The sequence below is a fragment of the Mya arenaria genome, chromosome 3 (assembly GCF_026914265.1).
Source record: "Mya arenaria isolate MELC-2E11 chromosome 3, ASM2691426v1".
In the NCBI taxonomy this organism is placed as follows: domain Eukaryota; kingdom Metazoa; phylum Mollusca; class Bivalvia; order Myida; family Myidae; genus Mya; species Mya arenaria.
Genome location: NC_069124.1, coordinates 5467862 through 5483215, shown reverse-complemented (window position 1 = coordinate 5483215; position 15354 = coordinate 5467862). Strand labels below are relative to the sequence as shown.

At 37.3% G+C, this 15354-nt stretch overlaps 2 protein-coding genes across 3 annotated transcripts; one reads left to right on the top strand and one right to left on the bottom strand.

Moving 5' to 3' along the window:
* The first annotated feature begins 1094 nt into the window (after positions 1–1094).
* Positions 1095–12396, top strand: LOC128228422 (uncharacterized). Of its 2 annotated transcripts, none has more exons than XM_052939725.1 (6): positions 1095–1173; positions 3019–3382; positions 4269–4421; positions 5157–6537; positions 6895–7082; positions 8977–12396. In XM_052939725.1, the coding sequence occupies exons 2-6, from the start codon at positions 3062–3064 to the stop codon at positions 9679–9681; spliced, it is 2748 nt and encodes a 915-aa protein (XP_052795685.1). In that variant the 5' UTR covers positions 1095–1173; positions 3019–3061; the 3' UTR covers positions 9682–12396. The 2 variants fall into 2 exon arrangements, with proteins under 2 accessions (XP_052795685.1, XP_052795686.1); XM_052939726.1 differs by having other exon boundaries at positions 1097–1173; positions 3022–3382.
* On the bottom strand, positions 12332–13647 carry LOC128228423 (uncharacterized). The gene is made up of 2 exons (XM_052939727.1): positions 13517–13647; positions 12332–13343 (listed from the first exon to the last, which is right to left on the bottom strand). Exons 1-2 carry the CDS (start codon positions 13520–13522, stop codon positions 12717–12719), a joined length of 633 nt encoding a protein of 210 aa, XP_052795687.1. The 5' UTR covers positions 13523–13647; the 3' UTR covers positions 12332–12716.
* Positions 13648–15354: the final 1707 nt, after the last annotated feature.

The window sequence follows — 15354 nt, the reverse complement described above, 5'->3', positions numbered from 1 at the left end:
AATAAATTTGCATAAATTAAGTTGAATGGAATAGATCGTATTCTGTTATTAAAGGTCTAATACTTAAAAAAAATCTTAAACAAAATACAACAAGATCAGAAGTGTATACACTACTTACCTTCTTTAAGGAGAATCAGCTATCTTATATTTCCGAAATTAAACTTACTTATTTGGCAAATCAATCCGAATAGAATGGAATAGATCGAGTTTGAGTTTTAAATAGATCGTATTCAGTTTAGGGTCTAATACTACAAACATTCGTAAATAAAAAAAAACAAGAACATATATCAGTGTATAATTAAACTACTTAACTACTTTAAGGAACAATGAGATTTCTGACATTTCCGAAATTAAACTTACCTAATTTGCAATACACATTTTTGTGTCTAGTCGATACTACCAATATGTTTTTTTTTTAATATGTAATGTCAAGGAAATTAATAAAATCTAGCCTTTTCCACCCTTTTTAAGCTGTAAGAAATGTATTTTTAAAAAAGCTGCGTTTTCCCTATATATATTTATTGGCTGCACCGCTGCGTTTTATACCCCAAAAAATCGGGAATATCTAAGAACGTTTCAACACCTACATGCAATGTTCGGAGATGGTGAAAAAAATTGTATACATAATGAAAATGTCTCCAGGGCTATTTTCACCCTTTTTCCGAAAGGTTAGCTTGCCTTTCTTTTGATTAAAAAATATGAGATAGGAAAGAATTTGAAATTGTTGTTTGAATAACTTTGTACTTGTATGTTAAATTATAACATTGGAGGAAAATGCATTTTGCACTCATTAATATATATAAATAGGGTTATTCTTTGTCATTTGTGTCTTTGAATTCAAAGATATATGCATTTTGGTATTATTTTGCACTCCGCAAAAGCAGCTATTGCTTTATAACTCAAACTATTTTACTAACCAAAAGCATACCGCCAACAACAGAGATCTTTATCCGATAATGATACCTTTAATAGGCAATAAAAAGTGGCCTTGTCATAATGAGATTAGTCATCTGATAACATCACGGTAGCACTTGGTCCGGTATCGAAAAGTGGTACTGGTTACCGACTTTTAGCAGCACTCAGCGTTTTAGCGACACAAGCGTCTAGTCATACAGACTAAAATAAACACGCAGGCTTAAGTCAAAATAAAAATAAATAAATGGTAAAATGAATGTAAGTCTGCTATTTATCATCGTTTTATTGATTTGATTACAGCTAGATATCCCGGGATACTTACTTGCTATTCAAATCCATAGTATGTGTCGATCAACTGTACCCAGTCCAAATTCAATAGAGTTTCAAAATGGGATTCTGCTATTATGATAATCCCTAAACCACAGGCACAGGCGGCAGTTTTAATGACATGACCTACCCTCCATATTTGAAAAAAAATGACTGATTTTTTTAAGGAGGTGGTGGGGCCATAGGTTGGGTCATGTCAACGCAACTGCCGCCTGTGCCCTTAACGTCTAAACCACAGACACCAGAAAGTATGATTCAAAGTAATATTTTTGGCTGTTTATAACAGGTTGGGGGAATAGCGGGGACTTTGACTTTCAGTCCAACCAATCCCGGCTAAAATCCCAGCCCTGTGGAGCCGAACTTATTGTAAAATCCCCGCAAAATACCCCCGCACCCAAGGGACCTTACGTTATGCCCATTTCCTGCTATATTTTGCGCGAAGACAAAACCACCGCATTCACCTGGCACTGCGGGGCCACCTGAAAGGTAAAAACACGGCACATTTGCCCGGCTTTCCCCGGTATACCCCCGGACCTGGGGGCCGTGGTTACAATTGACTGTAGTCCAAATAATTGTACGTTAACAGATTCTTTTTACGATTTTTGATATGGCAAATCCTTCACGTAAAAATTGTTTAGTATCAAAAGTGGGTAGTTATTCCGATCGGGATTCCGGGTTAAAGCATATTGCGTCTATAAATTATCATAAAAACAAGAAATATTACCAGATAATGTTATTTTATATTAGTTCCGTACACTAAAAATAAATATCCAACGAATAATTATGAGTTTGGCGAGTTTTTTTCATTTCATTCTGTCAAAACATAACGATATATACATGAAGGGCACCTGCAAGGCTTTAGGGCACAGTTTTTAAACAATCGGAACATTTCGGCCATGTATTTATGAAGTCTATCTGGAAGCTTGTCAGAGGTGGCCGAGTTATTAAGATTGGGTCGAGTTGTTCCGCTTGGCATTATTGTTGTCTGTGTCAGTCAAGCTTTTAGTTTCGTTTTATTGGAAAGGTAAATAATGTGTTTTAATGCATTAAATGCTTATTTTGTGCAAAAAAACTTTTCACTTATATGGTTAAATATGAAGATAAACCTTTATGATCAATTTCAGCCATAAAATACTTCACTTAATACAATTTCAATATTTTTCAAAACACCCCCAGTTTTTGCACAAACCCGTTTAGACGTTAGGGATTGGAAGAATCCCTTTTAGCACGTCTATTATTTTAGACTACAATTGACTGGTGCATAAAGGGACATGAATATTTGGAAACAAAAACTTTTTTTCTTGTATATAAAGACGAAGCTGAAGTAAAGTACAACTTTGATGCAGAAGTAAAGTACAACTTTGAAGCTTAAGTAAAGTACAATTTTGGAGTGGAAGTTAAGTACAAATTAGAAGCGCACAAGTTTATTCTTTGTTTTTGGAGCTGACACTAGAAGCTGATGAAGCCTGCAGTCAGAAAAGGAATATGGTAGCAAATAACAAGTGTAGAAACCACAGGCATCTGAATCATTGTTTGTCACTAAAATATTGTTTAAAACCATTTTGGGTACATACAATGAGATAAACAACACATCTGAAGATATTTAGTGTCTTTGATATACAAAAAAGAAACTTTTTTGAAAAAAAACAACAAAAGTTTCTTTTTTGTATATCAAAGATGTGTTGTTTATCTCATTGTAGAAACACATAACATTTTTTTAATAATGGCCAGAAATAAATTATTAAAGTGTTATCATGATTTTTTGTTTCTTTTCAGAAGAAAAAAATGGAAGAGAAACTTCATCCAAGTGACCCATTGTATGTGTATCAAGAACAATGATGAAATGATTTCGCATGCATGTGGAGAGATGAGACGCAGGAGGATTTTCGCTGTTAAGCTGATTGGAGTGTGTCTAATTTGCTTTCTGATAGTAAATCCTGACTATCTCAACATGCTTACTTTATTTTCATCACCACATTACCATCAGTTGAGTCCAGGCTTGGCACAGCATAGAAAAGGAGAAAAATTGACATACAGATTGGATAAGTTGAAAGATGATCATGGGAGTTTCATTAGGAAAGTGTTCGCACAAAATTATCCAAGTGCACAGAAAACATCTTGCTCCATCCCGCACCTGAAGGTATGCAAAAATAATGTGATACGTGTAAAGCATTTTGGAAATTTGCTAGAACTTTTTCAACTGTTTGTGACATTTTTCAATGAATTTTTTCATAGACAAGTAATTTTTTAAATATTGTTTCTGCTGGATTTGTCTGTCTGCCTGTGTGTCTGTTTGTCCATTACAAATGGTGACTGCTCCATATCTCTTGATCCACTTGAATGATTTTGAAATTACTTCCCATTAATGTTCACTATATTCTGCCGATGTGCAGAGGGCATGTTGCAACCAGCTTGGTTCAAGGTCAAGGTCACACTAGGTACTGATTGTGTTTGTCTCGCTGTTTCTGCTTCAAGCCTTCTATACTTTTCTATTCATATTTTTTCTTCTATTTCCCAATGTCAAATGTCCTTGAACTGAATTAGACAACCATAGGGGGAGACATCTTTTTTTTTAGTACAAAATCAACCATTTAGTTTAAAACTGAATTTTATCTGAAAAATATATGCATTGTTTTTTATACAAATACATCAAGTGATGAAACATACCTAATTACCTATGTATATGTCATCATGTTTACATTTATTTCTGTCCATTTTCAAATGTTTTAAGTAAGTTGGTAAGTGGTGTTTTTTGCACTCCATGAATTTGTTAAGAGGTACAGTAACACTATCTAACTGTTTATTTTCCTTGTTATTTCAACAGGAGTGATTCATTATTAATTTGTTTTTATACTCATTATATTGATCACTTTGTGTCGAGATTTCTTCATGCAGCATGAATAATTTAGATATATAATTATACATATTTTATATAAATGTTTTTGTATGTTACTATTAGATCGTTAAATGTACAATGAAATAATGGTGCTGTTTAACTGTTTACACGCTTTATTTATTTGTTTCAGAATGCTTTAAGAATTCCTGAAACTGCAAGTCCCGACTGTAAGCGTATCAAGCCAGATTTGGAGTCGTGTAAAATTGCCCAGGAGAAGTTTGTCATTGACAATGCTGACAGAGCTTGTGAGAGTGGGATGGCTGTACGATATTGTCAGATAAAGGTACATGTATATATTATTTTGACATACAATGTACATCTGACTAACTTTATAGTTTATGTCAATTCAGTTTTATAGACAGCTCTAAACTGATGTGAATAGCGATCAAGTGTGATAATTTGTTGAAAAAAGGTTTAAATTTAACCTTAACAGATTTGTTTATTTATTATTCATTTGTAGTTAAGAAGATGATGTACTTTGTACAAGTCTTAATAAAATTTCTGTTCTGTTTAAATTTAAACTTAATTAATTATTAGAAGCATTTTTAACTTGTCTTTTTTTCTGAAGAAAAATTGAAGGTTTTGTCATAGTATTGATTTCTTAGGCAGCGTCACAAAACAGCTTGAACCTTGGCTATATCTGTCAACATATACCCGCGCAATATGGTGAACACATGTTGCCTTATGTGCACATATATGGCAAGGTCTTTTCTACTGGCTTTATTAATAATTGAGTTATGCCCCTTTTGAACTGAAAACAACAACAGAGGAGTGTTGGTGTTTGTTCCGTGCGCTTTAGCTCAAGAGTAAACCTTAGCTTCACTTATACATGTAATACAAAATTATAGCTACATCTATGGTACATAACCAGTACTAGTGTATGTTTGAAAAAATAATGAGAAAATAACCGAAAAGAGGTTCAAACCACGACCTCTTGGGGGTGAAAGGTGGACACCTACTACAACCGCACAGTTCTCACCCATTCTGAAATATCTAAATTTCTGACTAATCATTGCAGGACACAGAAAGTGGATGGAATGTGGAATGTCCCATCGCTTGCGACCATACCTGGTACCTGGGTGCTGTAGACCTAGCTACTGGGGATACAAGGTGGACCACCCAGGAAAGCTTGGCCCAGTTACAGGACAATATCAGGCTGTTGCTTACTCAGGAATCTGCTGGGTACTGCCTCATTCATTGCGGGGAAGAAATGGCAGATGATTACATTAATGACTTCTCCACAGCTGAATATCAGATTTTAAATCTCCCACCGTTTGTAACTAGAAATGAAGAGAGACAATCAGATGAGTCTAAAATGATAAATTTTAATTTTGTATTTATAGATTCTGTTTCAAGACATCATTTTTTTCGAATGCTACCTAAAACTACTGATGTTTTAGATGATATTAATGTTAGAGAGAGCAACAATAAAGACATGGTTGTAGACTTCGAACTTATTCAAGGTGTAAAGTCAAGAACATTCGAAAGTCTGCAGACATTATTCAGTGGGGAAATAGATCCTTATTCAAAACCATTTGGCATACAGGCAATGCCCAAAACTATTCTTAAAATACATAAACTATTAAGGCCATTTAAGGCTCTTGACTTTAAAACGCTATGGATGGAGGATTTGTGCCCATTTTGGGAATGGGGGATATCTAAGGACCTTTTGGTATATGACAAATTTCTTGAAAACTCAGAATTGTGGCAAAAACTTTCAAAGACGTTGAAAAAATCCCATATTGACAGTTTTGGCAACACTCATGCAAGTTGTAGAATATTGAATCGCAATGGTGTGCCTGATCCATTTCATGGTCCAGAAACCGTGTGTTACAATGGGATGCATCACCACGAATATCAACTTGAGTATTTGACTTTGTATCAGAAGACACTGCAGAAACATTCACAGAATTTCTTCTCATTTTTCGAGACAAATGTGGGTCACGAGGACACTGGTTTACGTACCAAGTACCTAGATTCAAGTTTGTCAGAATATTTGAAATTTGTACGAGAAAATCTGAAATCCACTTTAACTGTGATATTCTCAGACCATGGCAATGCGTATGGCCCTTATATTGAGGATACAGCTGAAGGCAGATTAGAGACATATCAGCCATTTTTGTTCATGATCATTCCAGAACGAGTGCAGTCTTTGTTCACTAGATCTCAGTTAGATGCCTTGATTGTCAACCAGCAACGACTGGTGAGCATGCTGGACGTCCATTATACCATAAAGTACATCATAATGCAGCTGTCTCCAAGTTCTGCAGGACAGAACTCGGTGTCAGAATTCAATAAGCAATTCAATGTTACGGAGTATGGTCTGTTCAAGGAAGTTTCCCGGCACCAAACTTGCAGCCTGATTCCTAGGGTCATGCCTAATCTGTGTATATGTGAAGGTTGGTATAAACATATTCAATAGCAATTAAAAAGTTAATACTATGTCAGTAAAAAAATGATTATTTTACATATTATTCCATTAAACTACCCATCTTAAACATTCTTGAGATGTATGTATCTGTATATAAAGATAAATGCATTTATTAGTGAAGACTGTTTAAAATCGTACATGTGTATACTCTAATTTTTTATATTCACTTACAAGCTTAGCCATTTTAATTTGATTGACACAAATATTTTACAAACAACTGTTTTTTGTTTTCTGTTACAACAGACATTAGGTGAGCATATAAAGTTATATATATATGGTGTGTTACCAAGGTATTCATATTCCATGTGTTGGCTGTCCCTTCAAGGTTACGATGTGCCCTCTGACAACTATGCCTACCATTACCTGCTGGCCCAGTACTTTGTGGGCATGATGAACAATGAAATCTTGGCTCAAAGGTCAAGGTCACGAGGAGTGACCCCGGTGGGAGGATTTGGTCGGTGTCATCGGATGAAGGTTCAGTCTGTGAAAAATGTGCAGCTCAGCAATTTCAATGTGAGGATTGGTGATGTTGTTGTTGTTTTATGGTTTATTAATGTGTTTTTTTAGCTCGAATATTTGAAGAGTAAGGAGAGCTATACTTCTCACCCTAGCATCAGCCTCGGCTTCACACCTTTGTTAAGGTTTTGCATGTAAGCAACTTAAAGTCATTATTTCAGCAAATATATCATGTTTTGCATTGAAACTTTAGATATGTGTTTCCTACTAGCTAACCTACTTAATTAATGAAATTTGATAACGCGATTTTGAATATAATGCAAATTTTGGCCCGCTATTATTCAAATTAGAAATTCTTGCCTACAGGCAAAAAATAAAATTGCCCATATGGAACTCAATTTTTAGCTCCACTGGCCGAAGGCCATGGAGCTTATGTCGTCACAGATTGTCCGTCGTGAGTTCGTGCGTGCGTGCGTGCGTAAACTTTTACTTTAAACGACATCTCCTCTGAAACTGATAAGCGGATTTTGACAAAACTTCACAGGAATGTTCCTTTGGTGGTCCTTTACCAAAATTGCTCAAATGGTTCCGGTCCATTTCACAATATGGCCGCCAGAGCTAAAAATAGCAAAATCTTTAAACGACATCTCCTCTGAAACGGTTCGGCAGATTTTGATGAAACTTGACAGTAATGTTCCTTGGGTGGTCCTTTATTAAAATTGCTCAAATGGTTCTGGTCCATTGCACAATATGGCCGCCACAGCTAAAAATAGCAAAATCTTTAAACGACATCTCCTCTGAAACGGATAAGCAGATTTTGATGAAACTTGACAGAATTGTTCCTTGGGTGGTCCTTAACCAAAATTGCTCAAATGGTTCCGGTCCACTGCACAACATGGCTGCCAGGGCAAAAAAATAGAAAAACCTTTAAAGAACATCTTCTCAGAAACCGATGATCAGATTTTGATGAAACTTAACAGAAATGTTCCTTGGATGGTCCTTTATCAAATTTGCTTCAATGGTTTCGGTCCACTGCACAAGATGGCCCCCAGAGGTAAAAATAGAAAAACCTTTAAACGACTTCTCCTCAGAAACCGATGATCGTATTGCAATGAAACTTGACAGAAATGTTACTTGGGTAGTCCTTAACCAAAATAGCCCAAACAGTTTTGGTCTGCTGCACAACATGGGCACCAGAGCTAAGAATAGAAAAAAACGTTAAACTACATATTCTCAGAAACCGATTATCAGATTTTGATGAAACTTTACATAAATGTTCATCGGGATGCCCTTTAACCAAAATTGCCCAAATGGTTCCAGTCCACTGCACACGATGGCTGCCAGAGCTAAAAAATAAAAACAACTTTATACGACTAGTCGTCGAAACCGATGACCTTTTTTCGATAAAACTTGACAGAAATGTTTGTTTGGTGCTCCTTTACTAAAATTGCCCAAATCATTTCGGTCCACTGCACAACATGGCAGCCAGAGCTATTAAAGTAAAAATTTTTTTTAAATAACTTCTCCTCAAAAATTGATGATTGTATTTCTATGAAACTTGACGAAAATGTTCGTTAGGTGGTCTTTGCTTGAACCTTTTGGCCAGTGGAGCACAGGCACTGATGTGCCTCTTGTTTATTATTATCACACAATTACCTCCCTTGTTGAAGACCATTGTCTGTAGCATCATGCCTATTTTATGGCAATATTTAAAATCCAAATTATTTTTTCTGACTTCAAATGGCACCAAAAAATGGTTTTCACTGTGCATTCAAAAATTAATGCTGCACTCTCCTCAGAACTATTTAGAGACGATTTGACTAACCCTTGCGCAATGTGTTCTACGGAAACTTGGTAAACCTCGTTTCCACAAAACACCCTACCTTTCGGTTGGTATGAACCCTTAATCAACTTTTTTTCAATCATAAATAACCTTCGTATTTTATTACAGGAAAAGACTAAGCTAGCCAGAATGGACCTATATGTGACAACACCGGGCCAGAATCAGTCTGAAATATTTTTCATCACCCTCTACATAACAGACAAAAACATCAGCACAGGAGCATTCGAGAGAATCACACCCTATAGTACATACTCAAAGTGTGTGGATAATGGGGTAGAGCTTCAGTTGTGCATCTGTGATAAAAACACTGCCCAACTGGCTGATAAAAACACCACCTTATTGTTGCATAAAAACACTGCCCGAAAGACTGACAAAATCACCGCCTTATTGTCTAGTGGTGGTCAGGGGACCAATAGATCTCAACATTTACGTGATGGCATAATATCAACTGGTAGCCATAGTGATAGTTTTATAAGTGATAAATTTCTACATTCCAGAGGTCAAAATGATACAAATCGGTTCTTGCAAGATTTAACCCACACTGGTATGAACATTTCGATAGTTTCCAATAAGGAAAAAAAATGTTTATATTTGATAGAACAGTCCAATTACTTTGGTGTTATGTATGATGTAGTAAATCTATGCAGACATTCTGTATCATTTACATATGATGTAAAGTCAAGAAATCTCAAATTGATGTCATCATCGTTAACGAAAGTAACATTATTACCTGGTGATATCAAATGTGTCCATGTTGGTGTGATGATAGATACTGACAAGGTATGGTCTTCAACATTCCACTTCCATATTTAGGGCTTCTGTATTTGTTTATTTAAAACAAGTTGTATTGTGATACCCTTGGTGTTGGATAAGTATTAACATCAGAGTGCATTTGTTTCAACCTTGGCCATTTCTCAAAAAATATTTAAGATAATTGACATGAAACTTAGGACACATGTTGCCAGAGAAAACACACTGTTGAAAGGCCCATAACTGGTTTTAATGATCATTTAGTTATGCTCCTTGATTGACCGAAAACCCCACATCAGACAAGCATTGAGATCTCTTCGTTGTGCTCTTGAGAGTTGTGATATATGCTGTATATGAATGGTCATATCATGTATGCAATTTATCCTATTGGATACAGTTGTGGGTTCCAAATTGTGTTCTAATCTGTCTCTAGTCATACACCTCCATTGACATTTAACAATAAATCATGTGTAGCAATGCTGAAATATTTGAGTTGCTTCCCTTTATCTAGTGAGAAAAAAATAAACATAAACTGGTAATCAGATTTATTTTCTGATAAATATAACGTGAGGTTTGTGTTTGTCATATCCTTTAAAATTGTATTTTATTGCTTTCAAATTTCTAATTTGATGTATTAAGATGTGTTTCAGCACGTAATTGAATTGCAATGCAAACAATGCATATTACTTTAGTTAGTGCCAGCAATATTTCCAACATGCATATTGACTCTCCCAATGTTTCCAGAGGGGGATAGCAAATCCTTTCAACTGCATTCAAAAGCTGATGAATGCAGCCTCTGATAATACAACCCAGAGGCTTGTGATGAGTCAAATGACTTTTAATTCCCACAATACTTTTATAAAAGTTTGTGTATAAACATATTCATAATTTATTGATCTTCTTATATTTTTGTATTAATTTAAAAAAAAAATGTAATTTTGAATTTGCACTTGTACTGCTTGTTATGGATAAGTATATTAATATGATTTTATATGCAAGAAAAATCTACTCTTTTTTTCAAGTACACACCATTATTAATTGTACCCCTACAATTGTTATCAATGGTTATGTGTTCTGTTTATTTCATTGAGAATAATTGTAATTAAACTTTGATGAAATTAAATTAATAATTAGTAATTGATTTTCTTAGGATTTTTTTCTTACCGGTACTATTATATTGTAGATCTGTTTTAGTCAACATCAAAGTAGCATACAAACTTCACAACTCTGCATATGTAGGTAGAAAGATAAATTGAAAGATTGATAGAAGATAGACTATTTTTTTTACATTTGCGTTCACATTTTTTATATGGAGTGTTATCATGACCATTCTTGCAGTAATTAAGCTTAAATGATGGGAAAAGGAAACTTATAAGTTTGAAGATAATTAAAAGTTAAAATGATTATTATTACACTGTATAATAGTATTAAGAATATTAATTTTTATGTTAAAATTCATTTCCCAACATTCCATAGTTTTATGTTATATGATATGATATCATGGACCTACATACCCATAATCCTGTGGTTATAGGTCCTCCATGATATGATGTAATATGATGTGATATCTTGGACCTATATACCCATAATCCTGTGGTTATAGGTCAGTGGTGATATGATATGATATCATGGACCTACATACCCATAATCCTGTGGTTATAGGTCCTCCATGATATGATGTAATATGATGTGATATCATGGACCTATATACCCATAAACCTGTGGTTATAGGTCCTCCATGATATGATGTAATATGATATGATATCATGGACCTACATACCCATAAACCTGTGGTTATAGGTATGTGGTGATATGATGTGATATCATGGACTTATATATCCATAAACCTGTGGTTATAGGTCCTCGGTGATATGATGTTATGTCATCTTCCTATATACCCATAAACCTTTCTTTATAGGTCCGTGGTGATATGATGTGATATCATGGATCTATATTCCCAAAAACCTGTGATTTTAGGTCCTCCATGATATGATGTTACATGATGTGATGTCATGTTCCTATATACCCCAAAATCCTGGGGTTTATAGTTCCATGGTGATTTAATGTTTTATGCTTTAATATGATGTTATATAATGTAGATATATGTACCTCACTCTGTTATTCCACCTTTTGACAATCCTACACGTGTTTTATTGCTATTTCAAATTGTATGGTGTTTAAATGTATATAAAACCATATATTTTGTATCTTCATACTTGTATATTTTTGTGAACAAAATATTTTTGATAGACAATGTTATATGATATGTTATGTAAGTTGTAATGTATTTAATTAAGCCTTACTTTCTGTAGTGTTTAAGCTGCTGTATGAGAATGCTGCTCAATACAACTTGATGTACATTAGACAGGGCTGGTATTCATAATACATCTTAAGTCATTTCTTAACTTCAGTCGATTTCTTAACATTTTCTTAGACACATAAGAAGAAAAGTATAAGGTTGTTTTTTGTGTTTTTTAAAGCATCTATTTTCAATAAAAACAATGAAGACAAAGTGTATTAGATAATATTAGGTTATTTATATCATATGAGCATGGAGATGCTAAACTTAGGAAATTGACTTAAGATAGGAAATGACTCCATATGTTTTATGAATACCGGCTAGGGCTACAAAATATTTTTGATGGGGGAAATGATTTAGTTATTGGGGGTAGAGGAATGACAATATATTGTTTTTAAATGATATGATAGTAGATTACATACTGTACTCGATTTATTTTAGACAATGTAACATTGGTAATAAAGCAATACATATATCCACCTAAGCATGATTGTTGTCTAGATTTTATACACAAAAAGAAATGACATCGTTTTTTATTGGTTCGTCACTCTGAAATTACTCAAATTAGCAATACCAGAAGCTATTTTTCTAAAATATTTTCCACAAAGTATTAACTTGGTTTTCAAGCACGCATGTGGACCAATATATTGTCAACACAAGTGGTTCAGTGCATTCATATATGCAGTATACGCACCAGCCACCTTCACCTGAGATAGGGGCCTTACTCATAGCCACCATCTTTACTTATATATAACTGATCTAAAAGTATCAAATCCACTTCACTTTCACGCCTTCCCCACTAGAACTTATCATCTTCAGTCTTCTCATTGACGCCCTGCGCCGCCACGGACAACGGCGCTTCCCCGTTAGCCTCCACCTCCAAACCAACATTGTCGTAAGCCTTTAAGTCGTAACCATTGATCGTCTTATCCAACTCGTCCACCGCCTCGTTCCGGCGCGCCCGACGATGGTAGTGGAACTGCCACACGACACAGCAGCCCGCCAGCACAACGAACAGAGTTCCGGCCGCGATGCCGCCAATCATCGCCTTGTGTGTGTACTTCTTCAGCAGGTCGCCGTAATAAGGCCCGTCCGTGTTCAGACCATGAACTATTCTGTCAACACTGTAATCAGATCTTACTAGCAGACAGTAATAGTACCCGAAATCCTGGTCAGAAATCTTGTTTATCGTGATCGAGAAGTTTTGGTACATTACAATGTGATTATCTGATTTGTTGCTGGAACTTTGTATAATGTTTCCATTGGGTAGGAGCCAGTATTGTTCCATGATGGTTTTGTCACTGGTGAAGTTATATGCTGTGTGATCACAGTCTATATGGGCGGGTTCATAGTACTCGATTTGAAGTTCTGTTCCTAGCGCCATTCCTAATCCGAGACACACTATGGCCGTGAACAGTTTCCCAACCTGCAAAGCAACTTTAAGAGTTAAACATGTATACCTGAACAACTAATAGACACTCCATGAGCTAATTGCACTCTATAAAAATAATATTAAAACAAATTAAACCTCAACATTTTATAATTAGCATAGTATTCACACTCAAAATTATACTAGTACTAATAAGAGATAGTACCTACCGCCATGTTAACGCAGATTATCCAAGTGCGTTATACTAATTTTATAATGTAAAATACTGCGTTTCATTTATCAATGTCTTCAAAATGCATATTATTTAAATGTTATGTTGACAAATGAAACTGAGTTTTATTCAGTAGTATTCATACAGTGGTTGTATTTAGATTATCAACATTTAAATACCGTAGTTGCTAAACTGTTAACATCTTATTTTAGCTCGTTTGTTTTTCAAAGAAATATATCGATGTCCCACCTGAAACACTGGCATCTCAGCGCCATCCATGCGTGGTCGTCAGTCGTGGCACCACCTGATACACCGGCATCTCAGCGCCATCCTTGCGTGGTCGACAGTCATGGCACCACCTGATACACCGACATCTCAGCGCCATCCGTGCATGGTCGTCAGTCGTGGCACCACCTGATACACCGGCATCTCAGCGCCATCCTTGCGTGGTCGACAGTCATGGCACCACCTGATACACCGACATCTCAGCGCCATCCGTGCGTGGTCGTCAGTCGTGGCACCACCTGATACACCGGCATCTCAGCGCCATCCTTGCGTGGTCGACAGTCATGGCACCACCTGATACACCGACATCTCAGCGCCATCCTTGCGTGGTCGACAGTCATGGCACCACCTGATACACCGACATCTCAGCGCCATCCTTGCGTGGTCGACAGTCATGGCACCACCTGATACACCGACATCTCAGCGCCATCCATGCGTGGTCGTCAGTCGTGGCACCACCTGATACACCGGCATCTCAGCGCCATCCTTTCGTGGTCGACAGTCGTGGCACCACCTGATACACCGACATCTCAGCGCCATCCGTGCGTGGTCGTCAGTCGTGGCACCACCTGATACACCGGCATCTCAGCACCGTCCGTGCGTGGTTGTCAGTCGTAATTCCATCTGAAACACCGGCATCTCAGCGCCATCCTTGCGTGGTCGTCAGTCGTAATCCCACCTGAAACACTGGCATCTCAGCGCCATTCTTGCGTGGTCGTCAGTCGTGGTCCCACCTGAAACACTGGCATCTCAGCGCCATCCTTGCGTGGTCGACAGTCATGGCACCACATGATACACCGGCATCTCAGCGCCATCCTTGCGTGGTCGACAGTCGTGGCACCACCTGAAACACCGGCATCTCAGCGCCATCCTTGCGTGGTCGACAGTCGTGGTCCCACCTGAAACACTGGCATCTCAGCGCCATCCCTGCGTGGTCGACAATCGTGGGCCCACCTGAAACACCGACATCTCAGCGCCATTCTTGCATGGTCGTCAGTCCTGATACCACCTGAAACTCCGGCATCTCAGCGCCATCCTTGCGTGGTCGTCAGTCCTGGTCCCACCTGAAACACCGACATCTCAGCGCCATCCTTGCGTGGTCGACAGTCGTGGGCCCACCTGAAACACCGGCATCTCAGCGCCATCCTTGCGTGGTCGACAGTCATGGCACCACCTGAAACACTGGCATCTCAGCGCCATCCTTGCGTGGTCGTCAGTCGAGGTCCCACCTGAAACACTGGCATCTCAGCGCCATCCTTGCGAGGTCGACAGTCGTGGTCCCACCTGAAACACCGGCATCTCAGCGCCATCTTTACGTGGTTGTCAGTCGTGGTGCCACCTGAAACACCGGCATCTCAGCGCCATAATCCTTTCGTAGTCTTTACCCAGTCCATAACCCAGTCCATAACTCTAAACCGTTGCCAATGAAATTCTGTCAATGTATTTATTTATATATCTATACTATGACAAGTTATGCCCCTTGTTTGACTGAAAACGACCACAGACGAGCACTGGCGTGCACGCGGCACTGCTAGTCGACGCAAACCTTTA